The sequence below is a fragment of the Pelophylax lessonae genome (assembly GCF_965119305.1).
Source record: "Pelophylax lessonae genome assembly, chromosome: 11".
In the NCBI taxonomy this organism is placed as follows: Eukaryota; Metazoa; Chordata; class Amphibia; order Anura; family Ranidae; genus Pelophylax; species Pelophylax lessonae.
Window position 1 is genome coordinate 121201391 of NC_138778.1, and position 22267 is coordinate 121223657.

General features: G+C 41.6%; 1 protein-coding gene across 1 annotated transcript in view; it reads right to left on the minus strand.

The window, feature by feature from the left end:
- The window catches only part of STAT3 (signal transducer and activator of transcription 3), a 159857-nt gene that overhangs the window by 46412 nt on the left and 91178 nt on the right, over positions 1–22267 (minus strand). Inside the window, exons 7-12 of the mRNA XM_082271450.1 lie at positions 19784–19878; positions 17546–17697; positions 14977–15135; positions 10681–10773; positions 7549–7608; positions 329–358 (exon numbers count right to left, since the gene is read on the minus strand). Of these exons, the coding sequence (XP_082127576.1) occupies positions 329–358; positions 7549–7608; positions 10681–10773; positions 14977–15135; positions 17546–17697; positions 19784–19878 (589 nt within the window). The remainder of the gene's footprint in view (positions 1–328; positions 359–7548; positions 7609–10680; positions 10774–14976; positions 15136–17545; positions 17698–19783; positions 19879–22267) is intronic.

Consider the following 22267-nt stretch of genomic DNA (forward strand, 5'->3'; position numbering starts at 1 on the left):
CAAGACTGCAGATAAACAGGTACAACTTATGTAGGAGGATTTGTTTCATCTCTGTATATCACCTGAGGCCTGCCCTGGGTATATGTACAGGTTTACAAGCACTAACTGGGCCAGAAAGGTATTTTTCTCTCAGAGTTTTGCTTTAAGCATACTAAAAGCAAAAATGAAATCCATTGGACAATCTGACCAAAATGACAATTGGTAGAATTATTCGAACTATAGATCATCAAAGAAAAAAAGCAGTTAAGCTCCATGGATGGTAAAACATGCAATCACATGAAAAACATAGAATATCTGAAATGATATAACCTAGCAATGTATTTCTTACCCTCTGAGCGCAGCAACATCCCCCGAATCTCTATAAAATACAAGGGAAAGTCATTAAAATTTGATTTAAACCCAATCTCAATTCAAACACTGTACAATGACACAATAAGCAATACACTTTCTGAAACTTGCCAGCATGGTAACACTTTGTGCAGTAAATTGTCTAATTGGCACTCTGGTAAGAACTGCCTGAAACAAACCCAAACCGACAGAATAAGTAATGATTGAGAGAATGGGGCTTAGGATTTCTGGTAGTGCCAATGTAGCTTACTATATATGGTGTGTGTAATATATTATATATATATATATATATATATATATATATATATATATATATATATATATATATATATATATATATACATATACACATATACACACACACACACACACATACATATATACATACACACACACACACGTCCAACCAGTTTCTGTTGCAGTGGGTTGTGCTAACATACATATCACACTGGCTACCCCTCAGGTTACATATATGACTGGTAATGCCAGCCTTGTATAACAGGGCGACACTCTGCACTTCCCGCATGTGTATGGGTTTAATCCCACAACTACCAAAAGGTTACTAGGTAGTACTTCTTATTAAGAATACCCAGTGAGTATTTTAACCCACTGCAAATCCTGTTCTTCAGACTTTAACTGTCTGCCCATGAGCGATCCTAAGGCTTCATGCACACTGGGCATTTAAGACAAGCTGCATGAGACTATGGTCTTGCTGCAGGCAGAGGGCACAAAGTGCACCACCCCACCCCGCTGCTGCCAGCCAAATTCTATGAGAGGCTGACAGCTGCTGCAATTGGACGGCGCATATAGAGGTACTTGTGTCCAGGGTCAAATGCTCGGAATGCAGACTACTTGTGCTCCAAGCATTGGTCCCTGGTCTCATACTTCTTTAAATTTAAGTACTGCTAGGTGCATCATCCAGTCGCAGAAGCAGTCAGTCAGTTTAACAAGCTACCTGTGGGTCACCTTCATTGGATCCCACTATTGATAAGTAAGGCTGCACAAGTTAGATGGGATGGACCAGAGCTAGTGACAATGGTTTTAAAGATATGCTTTAAAACCTTCTACATTCTTCTTCTATTTCCTACATATATACAGGTGCATCTCATAAAATTTGATTATCAAAATGTTAATTTATTTCAGTAACTCAATTCAAAAAGTGAAACACATACATTATATAGATACATTACACACAGAGTGATATATTTCAAGCATTTTTTTTCTTTTAATTTTGAGGATTATGGCTTACAGCTAGTGCAAACCCCAAATTCAGTATCTCAGAAAATTAGATTAAAAAAGACCAATAAAAACAAAACTGAAAAGTATGTCAATGTACAGAATAGTATGCACCCAATACTTGGTTGGGGCTCCTTTTGCATGAATTACTGCATCAATTCAGCGTGGCATAGAGGCAATCAGCCAGTGGCACTGCTAAAGGGGTTATGGAAGCCCAGTTTGCTTTGACAGGGGCCTTCAGCTCGTCTGCATTGTTGGATCTGAGGTGTCATCTTCCTCTTGACAATACCCCACAGATTCTTTATTGGGTTTAGGTCCGCTCTAATCAGCTAATTAACTCAAAACCCCTGGACACCCGTTTTCCTGAGCCTTTAACCACTTTACGTCTAGCCGCCGCAGATGTACTGCGGCAGGCTGGCTCTCCCAGGCAAAGTGCCGTACATGTACGGCGCTCGCTTGGGAGGAGCTAGGGGGCGATCGCGCGCCATCGGAGGCACGCTCCCGTCCCTGCTCGTCAGCGGGGAAGCCAGTGCATGTAACAGACGGCTCCGATGGCCGCCGGCCACTCGCAATCTCCCGCCGTTGACAGGACGGACGGCTGATGTAAACACAGCCGTCTCTACTTCTCCCTGAAGTGATCACAGATGTCATGTGATCCTGCTATATAGGATCACATGACTCTGTGATGACTTCACAAATCACGCCCCCCCCCAGTTAGAATCATGCCCCTAGGGTCACATTTAACCCCTTGATCTCCAGTACTGTTAACCCCTTCCCTGCCAGTGTCATTTTTACAATAACAGTGCATATTTTTAGCACAGATTACTGTAGTAATGTCACTGGTAGCCCCAAAAGTGTCAAAAAAGAAGGTCAGTCAGGGGTCCGATCTGTCCGCTGCAATGTCGCAGTCCCAAAAAAAAAAAAAACACAACAATAAAAATGACAAATCTTTCCCTTAGTTAGTAAACGCAATAACTTTTGCACAAACCAATCAAAATACGCTTATTGTGATTTTCTTTTTACCAAAAATATGTAGCAGAAAACAAATTGGCCTAAAATGTTAAATTTTGATTTTTACATTTTTTAGAATTTCATATAAAAGAATGTGAATTTTTTTTTTTTTTCAAAATTGTCGCTCTTTTTTTTGTTTATAGCGCAAAAAATAGAAATATCGCACAGGTGATCATATACAACCAAAAGAAAGCTCCATTTGTGGGAAAAAAAGGACGTCAATTTTGTTTGGGTATAGCATCGCACGACCGCGCAATTGTCCGCAATCCTCCGGTCTGAAAGTGGTTAAATGGTCTCAGTCTGGCTCAGTTGGTTACACAATCATGGGGGGAGACCGCCGATTTAACAGTTGTCCAGAAGACAGTCATTGACACCCTCCACAAGGGTAAGGCACAAAAGGTCACTGCTAAAGAAGCTGGTTGTTTACAGAGTGCTGCATACAAGCATAATTATGGAAAGTTAAGTGGAAGGAAAAAGTGGTAGAAAGGTGTACAAGCAACAGGGATAACTGCAGCCTTGGGAGGATTGTGAAGCAAAGACCATTCAACAATTTTGGGGAGATTCCCAAGGAGTGGACTATAGCTGGGTCAGTGCTTCAACAGCCACCACATACAGACGTATCCAGGACGTGCTACAACGGTTGCATTCTTTGTGTCAAGTCGCTTCTGAACTAAAGACCAGAAGTGTCCTACCTGGGCTAAGGAGAAAAAAAAATGGTATTTTTGTACTTACCGTAAAATTCATTTCTCTGAGTTCATTGATGGACACAGTGCTCCATAAATCATAGCTACTGGGTTATATTGCCTCCTTCAGGCTACACCTATGGGTCGTCTTCAGCTTGGTATATAACCTCCCTCACTGCTCCCTCACTGCTCTACCGGTAGGTAATCAGTTTGGTAGCAAGCAGTATTAGAGGTAAGAATGCCATAGAGGGGTGGGTGCTGTGTCTGTCGATGAACTCCGAGAAATAGATTTTACGGTAAAGTACAAAAATCACATTTTCTCTTTTGCTCATCGACGGACACAGCGCTCCATATATCTTAACTACTGGGACGTCCAAAAGCAGTAACCCAAGGCTAAACAGAAGTGCCTTTAACAAGGACACAGGAGCCCCATCTGAAAAAATAAAGGTTTAAAGAAAAACACCACTCAAGAGGGAACAGCCCCTCTTAAACAGCAGCCTGCAAAACTTTGCAGCTGAAAGAAGCTTCCACAGATGCCAAAGTATCTACCTTATAGAATTTTGCGAAGGTATGCACCGATGACCAAGTGGCTGCCTTGCAAATTTCCGATAGTGATGCCTGATGCATCTCTTTGCCCGAGTAGAATGCGCCGTGACAGGGAAAGGAAGAACCTGACCTTTAATGGAATAGGTCTGAGACACCGTCTGTCTGATCCATCTGGAGATGGCAGCCGAAGAAGCGGCCAGCCTTTTTCTTGGTCTGTCCGTAACCATAAAAAGCGAGTCTGACCTCTGAAAAGGACTCCGTAGCTGCCAGATACACCCGAATTGCATGAACCACATCCAAGGTATGCAATTCAAATTCCTTGGGATGAGCTGGCTTGGGACACAAGTAAGGCAACACAATGTCCTCATTCAAATGGAAGTCAGAGACAGCTTTGGGCAGGAATGATGGATAGGGACAAAGAGCCACTTTATCCCTATGGACCACCAAATAGGAACTGCGACAGGATAATTCCAACAATTCCGATACCCTGCGGGCCGAGGTGAAAGCCACCAAGAATTTCAACTTCTGGGATAACGTAGACAAGGGAATCTCCTGAATATTCTCAAATGGGAGGTTTCTGGAGAACTGAAAACACTAAATTTAAATGCAAAGGCAACAAAAGAGACCGTACAGGTGGAGCCACATATCGAACCCCCTGAATGAAGGTACGAACTAACGAGTGCGTGGCTAGGGGTCGCTGAAAGAAGATTGCCATTGCAGACACCTGGCCCTTGATGGTACTCAAGGCCAACTCCTGAACAACGCCCCGTTGAAGAAAGGTTAAGATCCGAGCCACAGAAAAGGAGCGAGGATGAACATCAATCGACTCACACCAAGAAATGTACGCTTTCCACATATGATGGTATATCTTGCTGGAAAACGACTTCCTTGCCTTCACCATAGTAGGGATCACCGATCCAGACAAACCTCTATACCTCAGTACTTAACTTTCAATAGCCAAGGCATTAAAACCAGCGACTGTAAAGCAGGATGGTAGATTAGCCCTTGGGACAACTGGTCTTCTCTGAGAGGAAGCCCCCGAAGGAATGTTTACGGCCACCAGGATAATTGGAAGATCCTCGCTCTTGATTCCTCACAGGAACTGTGGATGTAGCCTGAGTCGAGGATGACACTGGCCTTACTGTGGCCCTTGGACGTCTGCGGCGTCTGCAAGAGGAACCCGTGATCTCACCATGAACTTCGGTATCCTCCTGTGGAGCCGAACCTGCATGCAGGATTGTGCAAACAGAACTGTCTAGAAGGTGGATACCACCAGACTCAGAACCTGCATGCAAATCGGGAGAGAGAACAATCTGTGCAACAGCAGCCAGAGGAAGAACCACCCTGGTCAGAATTAAAATCAGACCTAGGCAATTCAATTCCCTGGACAGTTATAGGGGGGACTTTAGGTGGTTTGGACATTACCTGAACCTTTGCAGGAATTAAATCCGCACAAGGAGACTCAGGACCTAAAATAGCTGAAAATAACATAAATTTTGCCCCCCTTTTTCTGGGTACCCCCAAAAGAAACATTTTGCGGATCTCTCCTTGACGCTCACAAACGAAGTCCAAGGGGCTGGAAACCAGTGAAGATGTCCCCCCCATCCCAATATTGGGTGAGTGCTGAAGTGGTCTTGTCTGTTGGTCCGGAGAAGCTAGCTCTAGGCTTACCAGACCAAGGTTGCTTGGAACCTCCCGGGGAAGATTTGAAGATATTTCCCTTATTCTCAGTCGCAGAAGCACCAAATAATTTTCTATGGGCTGAGGAGGTCCCCGTCTGCGACGAGGCTCCTTCCCTTTCCTGGATTGTAGCAAGAAGGTACTCTCCTCCCCATGATACCCTTGTCATCCAGCGTAGCCCCAAACAGGCGATCAAAGGGCAGATCAGTGAGAACTTTCTTGGAGGCTTGGTCTGCGGACCAATTAAGCCACAGCATGCACCTAATCACCACCGTTGAAACAAAGATTGGACAGCACAGGAGCTGTATCCAAAGCTGCATCACAAATAAACTGCAGCCATGGACAAACTGGCCCACTAAATCAACATAAGCAGTGGGGACGTGCTCACCCCCCCCCCCCCCCGCCCCCAGGCCCTGGCGCAAAAGCTTGGCCCATTCAGTTCGGGTCTAAGACACCAGGGCTGTGGCAAAAACTGGTTGCAATGCCAAACCAGCCATAGTAAACATGTTGCTCCATAGCCTCCGCTTTCATGTCGGCTGGGTCCTTAAAGGGCAGAGATTCCTCTACTGGGACCACGGTGGCTTTATTCAACCTGAAAACAGGAGGGCCCACGCACTGGTGAACTAGTGCACTTTTTTTTTTTTTTTTTTTTTTCAAATAAAGGACTCCTCAAAAGAGTAATGTACAGCAAAACGTTTGGTGACCACAAAGGATAATTTTGGTTGTTCCAAATCCTTACAGGAAAACCTGTCAAAATAAGGCACATAAGGATACACCTTTGGAGTACGAGGTGACTTATGCATATCCAAACGACACAGCCATGTCTGTGGCTACATCAGCCGCATCCTCCATTTTTAAAGTCTCATGAACTTACCCAGAGCAGATTAAAACTGATTACCTAGAGCAGAGAGGGGGGATTCTATACCAAGCTGAGGACAGCCCATGGGCGTAGCTAGGTGTTTTTTGTTCTGCCTAGTCCTACTCCTGCAGGAGGCAAAATAACTCAGTAGTTATGATTTATTGAGCGCTGTGTTCATCGATGAATGAAAGCAAAAGAACTGGACTATTGGCTCAGTGGTAAAAAAAAGTCCTCTTTTAGGGTGAAAGTAAATTTTGCATTTTATTTGGAAATCAAGGTCCCAGAGTCTGGAGGAAGAGTGGAGAGGCACAGAATCCAAGTTGCAGGAGGTCCATTGTGAAGTTTCCACAGTCCATGATACTTTGGGGAGCCATGTCATATGCTGGTGTAGGTCCACTGTGTTTTATCAAGTTCAAAGTCAGTGCAGCCCTCTACCAGGAAATTCTAGAGCACTTCATGCTTTCCTCTGCTGACCAGCTTTATGAAGATGCCGATTTAATTTTCCAGCAGGACTTGGCACCTGCCCACACTGCCAAAAGTACCAATACCTGGTTTAATGATCATGGTATCTCTGTGCTTGATTGGCAAGCAAACTCTATTGACCTAAACCCAATAGAGAATGTGTGGGATATTGTCAAGAGGAATTGACCTAAACCCAATAGAGAATGTATGGGATATTGTCAAGAGGAAGATGAGAGACACCAGACCCAACAATACAGACGAGCTGAAGGCCCTATAAAAGCAACCTGGGCTTCCATAACACCTCAGCAGCGGCACTGGCTGATCACCTCCATGCCACGCTGAATTGATGCAGTAATTCATGCAAAAGGAGCCCCAATCAAGTATTAGGTGCATACTATTCTGTACATGGGACGTACTTTTCAGTTTTTTTTTATTGGTCTTATGTAATCTAATATTCTGAGATACTGAACGTTGGGGTTTCACTAGCTGTAAGCCATAATGATCAAAATTAAAAGAAAGAAAAGGCTTGAAATATATCACCGTGTATGTAATGAATCTATGAGTTTCACTTTTTGAATTTAATTAGTTAAATAAATGAACTTTTTGATGATATTCTAATTTTTGAGATGCACCTGTATATGATTTATGTACCTTGGTTCATTGCCCTTATGTTTGGTAAAAAAAAAAAAAAAAAAAAATATGAGTATCCAAGTTATGATTTACTTATCAATGCAGACTTTGATTTTCAGTTGGTAATTGAGCTCTGGAAACTTGACCAGAAGTCTGTTAAAAGAAAGACAGAAAAGTGTTACTATAAATAATTATGATTATATGCAGAGAAAGCAACTATATGGTGGTAATTAAGAATTTGATGCAAAATCAGGCAGCAGAAAAAGTTTTCATTCATCCAGACTGGGTAAAGTAATGGAACCATTTTTAATTTGGCTGCATGGGTTACTTTGCTTGCTACTGATCCACATCTATGCCATACCAAAGAGACACTTTAAAAAAAAAAAAAAAAGTTAAAGTTAAAGCAGAACTTCAATCTGGAAAATACTGGCTTTCTATTTAGGTGTTTTGCCCTGAAGACTTAAAGCCTTACAAAAAGTTCATCACTGGTCAATTTTTTAGGATTGAAAGACAGCAAACATAATTCAACCCATTCTTGTAAGCTCAGGTTTTCCTGGGCAAACCCCCCTAGGACAGTGATGGCGAACCTTGGCACCCCAGATGTTTCGGAACTACATTTCTCATGGTGCTCATGCAATCTGCAGTGTAGTTAATCATCATGGGAAATGTAGAGCCAAGGTTTGCCATCACTGCCCTAGGGGCACGCTACCAAGCTGACTTGGATTTATGTAGAATATAGCAGAAAGATACTGACATGTCAGCACCACTCTGTTGTATGGAAGACGAGGACACAGTGGGGTATATATACTAAAATTATTGCACTCCGAATCCGGTGCAACTGTGCATGGTAGCCATTCAGCTTCTAACTTCACCTTGTTCAATTGAGCTTTGGCAATAAAACCTGGAAGCTGGTTTTAGGTATGTGTAACGTGTTTTTAAAGCAAGATTTTCCACTCAATAAACTAGCAGTTCTGTGAGCGACACCCCTTGACCTACTCATATCCATTGGAAAGCAATTATCTGAAAGTATTTATTCTGACATGGACTATTTGTTTAATGATGTAGTACCATAGATACAAAATATATTATAAATAGGAGAACAGTAGAGGTATTTTAATTAAAAAGGTACCTGCATGTCTAATGTCGATCATAAATCCCATGTATTCAGAATAGTAGGTAGAAGCTTGCAAATAATTTAGACCCTAAAACTGTAAAGGGGTCCTTTTGGCCCAGATAACTTACTTGCCTAGTTTGATTTTTACATTGTCCCTAAATTCTATGCAATAGATGCCATGGTACAAATGTGCTGTATTGACCACAGCCATTAAGCTTAAAAAGCAGTTTTGGTTGCACAGATTACCCAGGGGTAAAAAGAAATGGTTTGAAAGTGTTTTTAAAGTGGTTCTAAAGTTAAAAATTGTTTTTTACTGCATTCCCTGCATTAAAGGTAAAAAATATTTTACAATTTGCTTTGCTATGCCACCTCCCTAAATAACTATCCGAGTCCTTAACCACTTTACCACTAGAGCATTTTGCTGTCTTACGTCTGGGTCACTTTTTGCGATTCGGCGCGGTGCGACTTTAACTGACAATTGCGCGGTCGTGCTACGCCATACCCAAACGAAATTTACGTCCTTTTTTTCCCACAAACAGAGCTTTCTTTTGGTGGTATTTGATCACCTGTGCGATTTTTACTTTTTGCGCTATAAACAAAAAAAGAGCGTAAAATATTTTTCACATTTTTTTATATGAAATTCCCCCCAAAAAAATGTAAAAATCAAAATTTTTAAAAAAATTTTTGGCCAATTTGTTTTCTGCTACCTATGTTTGGTAGAAAAATTCACAATAAGCGTATTTTGATTGGTTTGCGCAAAAGTTTTTGCGTTTACTAACAAAGGGAAAGATTTCTGTCATTTTTGGTGTTTTTTTTTTTTAACGCGTAATGGCGGCGATCTGCGATTTTTTTTGCGGGACTGCGACATTGCGGCGGACAGATCGGACCCTTGACTGACATTTTTGACACTTTTGGGGGTACCAGTGACATTACTGCAGTAATCAGTGCTATATATATATGCACTGTTACTGTAAAAATGACACTGGCAGGGAAGGGGTTAATTTTATTGGAGAGGGAGGGGTTAATGTATGCCTGGTGCTTACTGACGTGTGGGGGGGGGGGGTGACTGTGTGACACAAGGACAGACCCAGGGGTCAGCTATGCTGAACCCTGCAATCTGACCCTGCCTGTCACTTGGGAGATCCGCCCGCTTGTGTTTACACAAGCAGGCGGATCTCCACACTAGATCCCCGACGATCGGGGAAGAGCAGAGGCGATCGCCGCTGCTCCTCCCCTGGCCCGACTCCCGCTGTGACTGAAAACAGCGGGAGCGAGCCTCCGGCGGCGCGCGAGCGCCGCCCACAAGGGGAGTGTCTGACGACGTAGTACTAAGTCGTCAGACGATAACGAGCCACTTTGCCGCAGTAGTACTACGGTACTCAGCGGTAAAGTGGTTAATTGATACAGCACTGTGCACAGCTGGATCTCTTCTTTCCTTTCTTGCTCTTCACACCAGCTCCTGCTGCTGTACACGTTTGACCCCATAGCAAGTTGCTTGCTATGGGGCCAAAGGAGAAGAGGAGGAGCCAAGATCGCAAGTGATGTTTATTTTATTTTAAATAAAGCCTTTACAGTTACTTTAGAACATAAAAACAGCTTGATAAAAATGTATATTATTTTTCACATGCATCTCTAAAAACAAAAAATCTAAAACTGAAAAAAGGCAAGATTTCTCATTTTATAATAGTGGGCAGAATCAGAAAAGAAAAAAAAAACAAAAAAAAACAAAAAAAAACACCTTGATAATTTTCAATTATTTCGATAGAAGTGACTATCACAAACACAGGGCAGTTATCTGAATAGATCCTTTCTGTAAACTGATGCATTAATCTTTACACAATCTTTAATTGGTTTATTGCATTGTTGCTTTTACCCTGCAGCGCAATGTACCCATGGTTTTTGTGTCAGTTAATGGAGCTTTGTCATAAACTATGAATATGCCCCAAGGTTTTTTGAACTTTCTGAAAGGGAACCAAAACCGCGGGACAAAATAGAAGTCTATGGCAAAGCGCAGCTAACCAGCACAAAAACGTGGGTACACTACACAGCACCCGCGCTGTGGGAGTAGCACATGGGATAAATGTGAAAGAAGCCTTATTCAATGAACCAACCTGACTTTGGTAGTGAATTGAACTCCTGTCTTGATCACTAGAGGGCGATCTGGGTGCATTGGCATACAAGGCTGTCTCTCCACCACAAATGCACTGTTCAAAAATAAATAAATAAATAAATTACAATCGTTAGAACTCCTTAAAATGAATATTGCCCTGCATTTTCAAGGCACACGTTTCTTTTAATATTTAAACTGCCCGCTTGATTTAAACATAATTGCATTTGCAATAATAAACTTTATAACTTTATATTGTTCATATTTTGCTTTTTGTGATTTTTCTGCCTACACGCAACATTGATATGAAAATGCTGCCAGGTCTCGGTGGTGCAATCTCAGAAAGTATGAAGCTTGGGGGAGGATGGGCTAGTTCTGTCTATTTGGGTGGGGCAAAAAGTGAGAAAACTGTTGAAATTTCCCCAATCTTTAAAATAAATCTGTCAAATACGTAGGCTGCTACTTATTGCAAAAATGAGTGCGTAGATGTGATAATGACTTACTGCTATCAGTGCTCTGGAGATCAGAAAAGCTTTAGAAAGTCAGCGACCCTAAGCTGAATCCAAAGAAAAAAAGCTTTTCTTTAAGTACTGTAAATTTGTTAATGGACACAGGATATAAATCTACATTGTGCGTACCAAACTTTACAAACCATACAATACCTTCCAAAGCAGTGATGACATCATTACTTGACTACACACAGCCTGTGTAGAGAGTGGAGCTTTGGGCAGAACCCAGCAGGCCCTCCAATTACAGGCTATCTGCAGAAAATTACAGGAGGTGGGCAAGTACAAGGCCAATCACCCTGCACAAGAATGGTGAGCAGGAGCAGCTGGTCTTTATTACGGGAAACAATGTGTAGCAGTTATATTAAAGAAAAAAAAACACTTGCGCCAAAACAGTATATCCTGTGAGCAATATACAACAGTGTGAACTCAAAGTACAGTTTTAATTACTAGTAGGACTGCTGCTACTACTACAACCCCTCAGGGTGAGCAATATAAGATAAATAGCCATACAACTATTAGCAGTGCAATTACTCTAGAAGGCTTGGAAGATCCCCGTGATCTCTGGTCTGACAACCTGTGCCTGCTATGAGGATGGTCCTATATATGGATTAGTTGAAACTCAAGAGACGAACTCCTCATAGTGTAGTATCCTTTTAAAATCTTCAGTTTAAAAATTAAAATAGCAAAACAATAGCAGAAGTTCCTCAGTCTCCCAACCTGGGGCTTCCCTGTGGGTTGCCCGCACACTGGCAACCACAAGCATCTGTCAGCTGGTGCTGCCCCAAGTCACATGACAGTGAGGGCAGACCCTGCCCTTCCACGGCTGGAGAATCTCTGGTGAGGACGAGGGATTTGCGTGCAGCTTGCTGGCAGATGCACGCTAACATCCACCGCTAGCCCACAGATCGCCCATTGCCCTGATTGGACCCTGGCCCCCTCCCCAACATTTACCTGTCTCCTGTATCGATCCAGCGCTGTGACCAGCATCAGTTAGTCTCTCCCCTCTGAGATCTCACAAACTTGGCTGAGAGCTGCTGCTGCTGTCAATAAAATCCAGTGGGGAGGGAGTGGAGGCAGGGCCAAGCCACGCTGTATGTGTCTGTAGACACACACATACTTGTTTAGGATTAAGCCTACATGAGTGCCCCCATAAAAAGCAAGGGGGCACTGGGAGAAAAGGAGGAGCCAAGAGCGCCAGCAGGGGACCCCAGAAGAGGAGGTTTGGGACCACTTTGTGCAAAACCACTGCACAGAGCAAGTAATAACATTTTTTTTTTAAAAGCCTTTACAGTCACTTTAAAAACTTACAAGATAGATTACAATGTGAAAAGAGATGAGCACTCTATGTGGCATTATGTGTATACACAGCTGTTTGCTATATAAAAGGCTGTTTTTCAGCAGATAATACAGCTGCCATACGAGCAAAGTCAGTAAAATGCATAGGGAAGAAGAAAGTGAATCTTCTGGATGCACATGGGAAATGCTGAAATCAGAGACAGGGACAGAGGAAGGACACTAGAAGAGGAATTTATGGCCCTATAAATCTTGCTGACCAATAATTACTGCTGCTTTCAGGCATCAGCTTTACAGACACAACAGCCATTTGGACATACAAAATAGGCTGCTTTATATTCATTAAACCTCTCACACCAAAACGTGTCATTTACAGTTTTTATTTTTTTAGATGGAATCTTTTTTTCTTCCCAGATGTATTTGGTGCATGATGGGGGGGGGGGGGTTACAACTGCCTTGGACATCTAGTATGTTGCTGTGCCTTTAAAAAGGATGGGGCTACCTCCAATGTATATACAGATATTTTCACGTCAAATATAACTGCAGATGGCAGGTCGTACTTTGTTTTGGCTAGCTAGAATGCTGAGAAACATTTTGTGATTTTCAAAGGCAAAGGAAGGTCACAGGGAATGAGAGATTTACAATCCCATGAATCTTTGTTTTGACCCCATAAATCACGCTGAACAATAAATCAGTGCTGCTTTTAGCCATTTACAGGTGCAACTGTCATTTGATACTACCATATTCATTAAACCTTTGGAATATAAAAAAATAAAACCCCTTACAGTGGTAAAATGCCACATTTTTGCACAGCTCAATTTAAAATAGAAGTGAAACTATGCACTACTTCATTAAGGGTTTTGTCCTTTTGGCAATTCTAGATATAACCCTTCTGTCTTGCATTAGTGATGCACTTCCACACATCAGGTCACTTTCTGCCTTTTATAGTACTACACATCTCCGACCTCAGAAACAAGACATGCTGTTAGTGTTATTCAGCTCTGCTTATAATAAACATGACCATTAACAACCTAGATAAATTTAGAAGACAAGGCGGTTGATTTACTAAAGGCAAATAGACTGTGCACCTTGCAAGTGCAGTTGCACTCATTTTCCACAGAGCTCAGTAAATGTGCTCTACTGATTTCCATCATCCTATCATGCGCAAACAAAACATGTTTTTTTCCCCTCTTTGCACCAGATTGGGTATTCTTTACAAAGTGAAGCTTTACCACATTTCAATTACCTAAGGAAATAAAGGCAACTGCACAGTCCATTTGCCTTAGTAAACCAACCCCAAAGTTTACACACACCATTTTTTTTTTTTTATTGTAAACCCTTTTGTATTTTCTCTCCATTTTGGCCTCCTTAACATATTAGCTTTTTTAATAGCTCTGGTTTTAATACTGAATTACGACCTGCAATAATTATAATGCAAGTCAGAACTGCTGATCTCCATACTTGTCCTGGATCAGTAAAACCCTGGATCAACATGACAGCCAGGTAACAAGAATTTTTAAAGGCAAAAGGTCAGCGATTTTCTTCGCATTTCTCTCAGTGCAGTTTTCCTTATGAGCATGGGCAAGCTTGGGCATCTACATGAGGGATAAATGCTTTGCGCAAGTAAATGTTCACAAGGGATACTGTGCACAGAATGTAAATGCTTTACCTGCACCTAGGCATTACCCTATGAGACTTAACAAAATAATGGCTAACTGGCTTTCAGCCAAATTTGCCCTAGGCCTAGAGTGTGTTATAGAACGGGCAACAGATTATAAGACTTTGAAAACAGGGCCAGTCTGTGAATAATCTAGTTATTCTGTAATGCACTGCAGAATGTGTTCACAGTAGTTTAGACCTCATGCACATGGTCATATAGAGGATGTACAGCACAAAGAGCCTGCGTACTGACATTTCCTGGTCCCATTGCCGCCTAAAACCACTCATTGAGATGCATTACAAAAGGCAGCTGTAGGTGGTTGTACAACAAGGGTCGCGTTAAGCACCAGCATGCACAACAATGTATGCTCCTAAGAAATGCTATCTGTGTTCAGAGCATACATCAATGCGGATGTGGGTGCTTAACGCAACCTCCAGAGCACAGCTGCCGGTTCTAATGTATCTCAATAGGAGGATGTATGCAGTGGGCCCAGGCATTGTACGGTCTCCTATATGGCCACGTGAATGAAGTCTTACCCATTAATGAGGATTCACTGGCCTACAGTTTTTCTCTTCACCAGTGACAAACCTACTGTGGGAAGCAATATAACTGAAGTTTTAGAACTTCCGTGTCCCTAAATGGAAGAAAGAAAACCTTTTTCCTAGCAAAAACTATTACTGAAAGTGTGAAAGATTTAAGCAATTAGGAGTCCAGTGTAGGTTTCTTGCATTGCTTGGTTATAGAAATCTTTTAAGCTTTTGCAATCTCTGGAATGTGCAGTGGAGATGAAATACCATTTATTGCACACCAGTGTCCAGTAAGAATTATTGCCACATACCTCTTCATGAGATTCCTAAATAACTCCACAATTCTCTCTTCCAGCATGGGCCTATGTTGAATGATGGGGTCCCCCTTGTAAGATACTTTTTGCTGCAATTCCTCCAGTTTCTTGATTTGCTGACGGGTCTGCAGTTGAGATTCAGCCAGAGATGTTATCCTGCAGATAGGAGCATGGTAATTCGGTAACTCATATTATATTGATGCTTAGAGGACATAGGAATTTAGGGCCTGAAGTTTAAACTTCATACACTCCAAAGCAAAAAAAATGGATTTCTAAAAACTGATATACAATAGCACAATAGGGACATTAAGCATAGATCACATTCCAGTACTGAAAATCAAACTTTGATAAGAGCTAGAGATTTTCATTTGTCTAGTTTTAGGAGAAAGATCAATTGCTATTTATCTTAAGAAGTTAAAGCTTTGGCAACCCCAAGCAAGTGATAGCAGTGGTTAAAAAAAAAAAAAAAAAAAAAAAAAAAAAAAGGTATGTCAACAGCTCACAAGGCTGTCCATTACAAAGCCTGACCTGCCTATGGTCCACCTCCGTAACACTGAAAGCCTAGAAATGATAGCAGCTGAGGATGCCGTGTGCGAAAAAAGCTGGCATGCATGCACACCTCAACTCTTTCTTCTTGTTTGAACCACTGAAGCAGGTATGGAAAAGATTCCAAAGGTGCAGCAGTTGGCGCTGTTCAGGAATAGGGGCTGATCTGAGGTTTGTAAGGTACAGAAATTGGGGCAGTTCCAAGGTATAGGAATGGTCTGAAGGTGCATGCACTTAGGGTCCATCCACACTAGGTGCAGTGGGGCTGCACTGGTACTCTTTTCCAGCACAGCGTAGGTCACCACAGGCTGGCTGTTTAAACCCTATGAAATGTCACTTTGACATTTCAATAAAGTTCATTAAAAGAAAAAAAAAAAAAAAAAAAAAAAAAAAAAAAAAAAAGATAGTGAGATGCTCTGGTCTGGCTGGACCACACTACACACCAGCTGCTGTGTTGCAATGTAGAGGCTGGTGTGAACGAGCCCTGAGGCTAATCTTGAGGTCAGTAAGGTAAAGGAATTGGGGCCAAGAGGGGAGTGTAGATACATTTTAAACATTTTTTCTTACCAAATACAATGTACTTGGAAATGGAAAATGCTAGTGACAAACACACTCAGGTTGACCTGGGTGGACTAACTATGGATGGACCAACTATGTAATACAACTGTCAAGACCAGTCTACTAGGCCCCCCAGATTCTTTTCAGTCCTAGTTCCCCCAAGAGGTGATCCCCCTGGCAAGTATTCTGCATGCATTTTTTTTTTTTTAAGCTCCCATGTGCATTACTTTACATTTTTTTTAATAAACCTCATCTGCAATACAGCTGCCCAGTTAAGGTCTTACTGTAAAGTTGATAAATAAATCAAAATTATTGCCCTGCCTAGCTTTGTATTATTAGCAAACACGCCTATTCCAACCTCTATATGTTATATGAACAAGTTACACAGAATTAGTCCCCTGCTTAATTATAAACCATTCTGAGCGTGTCATGGTAATGTCTAATTATAAAGAGTAAAAGCAGCGAATATACAGTATGTTATGAAAACAATATGCAAGGACATCACCTAACTCCAGTTAATGCCCCTGCACTGGAAAAAAAACAAAAAAACACTGACTCCTGGATTGAATGGCTTTAAAGGGAACAAAGTCCTATAGTAATAAGCATATAGGTTTTGTTATGTTGCCGTATTTGCCTTACTTTTTAATGTGACATTTATTTTACATATTTGCTCTTGCTTTTTTCCTTATAGGATGCTTAAATTAACTGACAGATTGTGGATGCAGATGCATGTAGCTCTTCACTGCTGTGTCCTGTCCAGGGTGTAATGTGTATGGATTTAGAGCACAGGCTACAGGAGTAAAAAACAACATCATTGCAATAGCATCCCTGGCTTATCTGCTTCAGTGAAAATTTACATGCATTCAAAGTCTGTCAATTATTTAGAAAGTAGACCAGGAGAGTGGTTTAGGTGTGGAGGGTTATGGTGAGCCTGTAGAAGGAAATGGAGTAAGAATGCAACACAATCTTGCATCTTCTACCACATTTAAGGACCAACTTTAGCCACAGTGCACAATGCAATATTTTTATTGCATTAAAGCCTGCCCAGTTCTCAAAACTAACTAATTAGAAAGTTGCCTTTTTAGTCAAAAGAGTGATTAAACACTCATGAACTTGTGTGTAACTGACAACACAGGGGCAATAAAGTATTCTATGAGTAACTGACAAGACAAGCAGCTGACTTCTTGTGTTCCGAAGTCAGTAGAGCAGCCCTCGGAAAAAGTGGTGATCACTGGAGTATCGATATCTGCTTAAGTGATTTCCAGCTCCAAGGGCCATTAGACAGGCATGGTATATACATAGTTGCACTGGTCCAAGCTTGACCGATGTAATTATGTATAAAATACCCTTTACCTAGAATTCATTACTATTGTAACTTAGTGTAAATTTGGAAAAAGGGAGCAATCTTCGTTACAAAGTACCCATGTATTTTGACTAGGTAAAACAAAATTGTGGTCCTCACCAGTTCTCAAGGCGGTCAAGACAAATATTTGGAGGCCCTCCAATGCAGGCAATCTGTTGTCTCCTCTTCCAGTCTGCAAGCTCCTCATCTGTTAAAGTCTTCTGGACGTATTCCATTGCAGACAGGAGTCCAGCCAAATCACTAATTATTGTCTGCAAGATAAAGAGGATTACAACTCCCTGGATTTCTTAAAAGTTTTGATCCTACAAAGTGAATCAAGACGAAAACTTGGTATGTAAAAATTTTGCTAGCCAAGTATTTACACTGCTCAGGGGGTAGCATAAAAAAAAAAAAACAAAAAAAAAAAAACCCCAGTGCCTTTTAAAGCAGGTCTAAACACATTAAAATAAAAATTGGATTTTCGTACTCACCGTAAAATCATTTCTCTGAGTTCGACGGACACAGCACGCCATTAATCATGACTATAGGGTTATATCGCCTCCTGCAGGAGTAGGACTATGCAGAACAAAAAACTTGGCCTCTACAGACCCAGCTGACAGGATAGCGGAGGCTGTGGTGCGCAGCAGGTTTACTAAGGGCTTGTTTGTCATTGCGACCAGTCTTGGCCTCGGCGTTTCAGACCCTAACTGAATGGGCCAAGCTTTTGGTCAGAGTCTTGGTAATGAGCAGGTTCCCTCGGCTTGCATTGATCTGGGAGACCAGTTGGTCCAGGGGCTACAGGTCTTTTGTGATGCAAATCTGGATTCGGCTCCAGTACTGTCCATGCTCTCTGTTTCAGCAGTGCTGATTAGACATGTGCTGTGGCTTAAGAATTAGTCAGCAGACCAAGACTCCAAGAAAGCTCTCATTGATCTGCCCCTTTCAAGGTGATTGCCTGTTTGGGGCTACTCTGGATGACCTCATTAAGGGTCTCACGGGAGGGAAGAGTACCTTCCTGCCACAGTCTAGGAAAGGGAAGGAGCTTTGTCGCAAATGTGGGCCCTCCTCAGCCCAGCCCATAAAAAAATGCTTTCATGCTTCTGGGACTGCAGTTAAGGGAAATAGATCTTTCAAGTCTTCCCTGGGAGGTTCCAAGCAACCTTGGTAATGGTAACCCTAGAGCTGGCTTCTCTGGACCCACAGACATCTTCACGGGTTTCTAGGCTCTGTGGACCTCCTTCATAAGGGGACCCACAAAATTATCCTTTTGGAGGTACCAAAGTAGGGGGGCAGAGTTCATCCGTTTCAGGGGTTTTAGGCCCTGGGTCTCCTTGTGTGGATCTGATTCCGGCAAAGGTTTTGGTGACGTCTGAACTACCCAAGGTCCCCCCTATCCCTGTCTAGAAAATTGAATTACCTGGGTCTGGTTTTTATTCTGACCAGGGTAGTCCTTCCTCTGGACAAACTTTAAGAACCACAGGCTGTGGTTTGCCAACTTCTGTCTCACAGATGGTTTTCTCTCCCGGGTTCTGGGTCTGGTGTAGTCCAAGGTACTGCACTCAGTACTTCACACGGCAGGGCATACACCCAGGGGTCTCTGCTGTGCCCTCTGCACTGGGACTACCATGCTCCTGCCAAGGCAGGACAAACATCACCCCAGAGTTCCAGAGGGGGGAACCCAGCTCACCCCCAGGTCACCAAAACTAGTGTCCCCATTGGAAGATTTCCCTCTATTACTTTTCTGGGGATAACCCAAAATTTGGGATTTTCTTCTTTTACCTTTACTTTCAATGATAATGGTAAACAGGACAAATAGAGAGGGTGAATCTCCCTAACAGGGACAGTAATAAAAACTGACAGGTGTTTTAATCCATTACCACTCCATCCAAAACTAAAAAGTTTCGCCTTTAGTTATATGATAAGCTTTAGACTGTACAACAGGACACACACACACACAAAATATCAAATCAACAGGAGATTGGATTTTAAATTAAAGGTTCCACTTGGTGATTTAGCCCCTGTTTAGACTGATGCGACTTGTCATGCGATTTGGAACTGTCAAATCGCATGACAAGTTACAACCTATTGTCAGCAAAGGAACTGTTTAAATCGGTGTGACTGACTTTGCGGTGCAGCACCAATTTGATAAAAAAAAGGCTCTTCTGCTATTTTTTTTGCGATTTAAGGTGAGACTTGCATAGACACCTGTGCACGTAGTTGCACAGATGTCAGGCAAGTCGTACTTGAATTTGCACGGACCTGCGGCTTTGAAATCGTGCTACCTCAAGTGAAGTAGCACAATTTGAAAGTCGCATTTAGTGTGAACAGGGACTTAAACATGAGCAAGAAAAAGCTTACCCTTCTTAGCTGGTCTAGAGCAGTCAGCATCTGTTCCAACTGCTGCATCTTCTGCCGAGTCACTGCTTGGTTGTTACCGTTCAGATCCGAAAGATCTGCAATACATAAGGCAGAAAAAAATATGTATCCTTTCTGAGCAGGTGCAGTTTTCTATGTGCACACATGACAGCAAAATCTAGGTATTCAATTACTGTAAATTGCAAAATGGCCTGATGTAGATTTTCAATTATTACCTATAAGGACAGTAACTCAAAACAACACATGAAAAAGGTTTTAAGGCATAGGAAATCACACAAAAGCAAGCATTTACTACAGGAAGGAAACTTTTTTGTATAGGTTTATTTTCTGTGTAATGGAATGTCTGCTCTGCAGTGCTTAAAGAGGCACATGTAACACAGAAACACCAAAGAAAAATGTGTGAGAACAACATTTGGCAGTGCACTCCACTAGTCAACAAATGTTAGAAAAAAAAATAGCCTGAGTGGCTAAAAAAATAATATAAAAGGTTTAAATAAGGAGAAAAGGCTGCCTTTAAAAAAAAAAAAAAAAAAAAAATATGAGGTCGAAGGGTCACCGTCAGCATTGCAAAACTACAAAGAAAGCGATAAGAAATGCAAGATCCCAATCAGGAAAGCGAAAATAGATTACGAGAGACACACTGCTGAGGAGAGTAACAAAAAAACAAAACCAAAACAAATTTGAGACTGTTTTTCAGTACTCTAAGAAAGGCATCTAAAAGTTTTCTGGATTTATCTACACTTTCCACGGACACCGCCAACTGTGGAAAGGAGCTCCACATCTTTACCGCCCTAAAAGTACAGAACTGCTTATCTAGTTTAAGATTGAACTACTTTTTCATTGCCTGGCGCTGTCTTTTTTTTTTTATAGAGACCAAAGATTAAATGGGTTCCTCCCAATGCTGGCGTCACCATTCAAAGATTTGTCTACTCTCCAGGGACAATACGTTTTCTATTTCTAGTTGTTCCTCATAACTCTGGTCCTCCAGCACCCTTATCAAATATATTAATAGTAAAAGGCTAGGTCAGAACATATTGGCCCCATGAAGGATGATCAGGGAAAATGATCACAAGTGACAAGAAGAAAGCAACGGTTTTAAATATACTTTCTTAGTTTAAATGAATGAAAACAAGGGGTATAACAAGGAAGACAGTAATGCTAACAACATTATTGAATATTGAATGTATCCTTGGGGCTGACAGAAATCCGTGTTAATCATTTCCCGACCGATGTATATATACACATCCTTCGGGAAGTGGTGCTGATACCTCAGTCATGGCAGCAGCTATAGCTATGATCCAGATATAATGTTTAGAGGTGGTGATTCCCTACACAGTAAAAGTGATCCAAGCGGCTAAACAGCTGCCCAATTCCTTTTACAGGAGGCGGAAGGAGTCCCCCCACCCCTGCTGCCATTACTGGTCTCTCCAGTACCAATGCGACTAGTAGCATTGGATGCACTGCACGAGAGAGGAACTTCCATTGGTTCTTCTCCTCTGAGAAGTCAGAACCCAGAAGAAATAAGGTTAAAGTCATTTCCGAGTCCGGTTTGTTTACAAGCCGTTACTGGCCTGTAAAGCATATGATCAAACCAATCTTCATTTGATCAGATGCTTTGGAAGGCAGAGGAGAGATATGGGGTGCAGAAGACCCCAGTTTTCTCTATAAAGGGGCCCTGTCACGGCCCATGCTATCACATGGGATGTTGTTTATCAGCAATAGGGTTCAATCAAAAATAAAATATATACACACACACACACACGTTTTATTTAGAATATATATATATATATATATATATATATATATATATATATATATATATATATATATATATATATATATGTGTGTGTGTGTGTTTAATTAAATAATAATTTAAATAAATAAAAAAAAAAAAAAAAAAACATAAAAAAATGTAAAAGCACCCCCGTCCCCCAGTGCTTAGGCGCAAATGCATAGCACATAGGTCCCGCACACATATGTGTTCGCACCACACGTGAGGTATGACTGCAAACTCAGTGCAAGAGTGAACCTCCTAAATAACACTTATGGAGATTTTTACGTACCATAGTTTGTCGCCATTCCACATGTATTCACAAATTTACAGCGCGACAGGTTTTGGTAAATACCTGAAAAAAACTAAAATTGTGCCTGTGTCTGTGCCTGTGCCCAAATGTATATGGGACTAACTGTATATTTGGGCACAGGCACAAGTTTAGTTTTCTTTCAGGTATTTACCGAAATCTATTCAAGCTATAATTATATAATGGATATGGGCTGACAGTTCATACTCCATTTTAATTTGAGGATATGTACATCCAAATCGGAGGAAGAGTTTAGGAACTACAGCTCTTAAAATTAGCCATCCCCCTTTTTCAAGAGACCAAAAGTAATTGGACAATTGAATCAAAATGCTGTTTCATGGCCAGGTGTGGGCTACTCGTTATTTATTCATCAATTAAGCAGGTG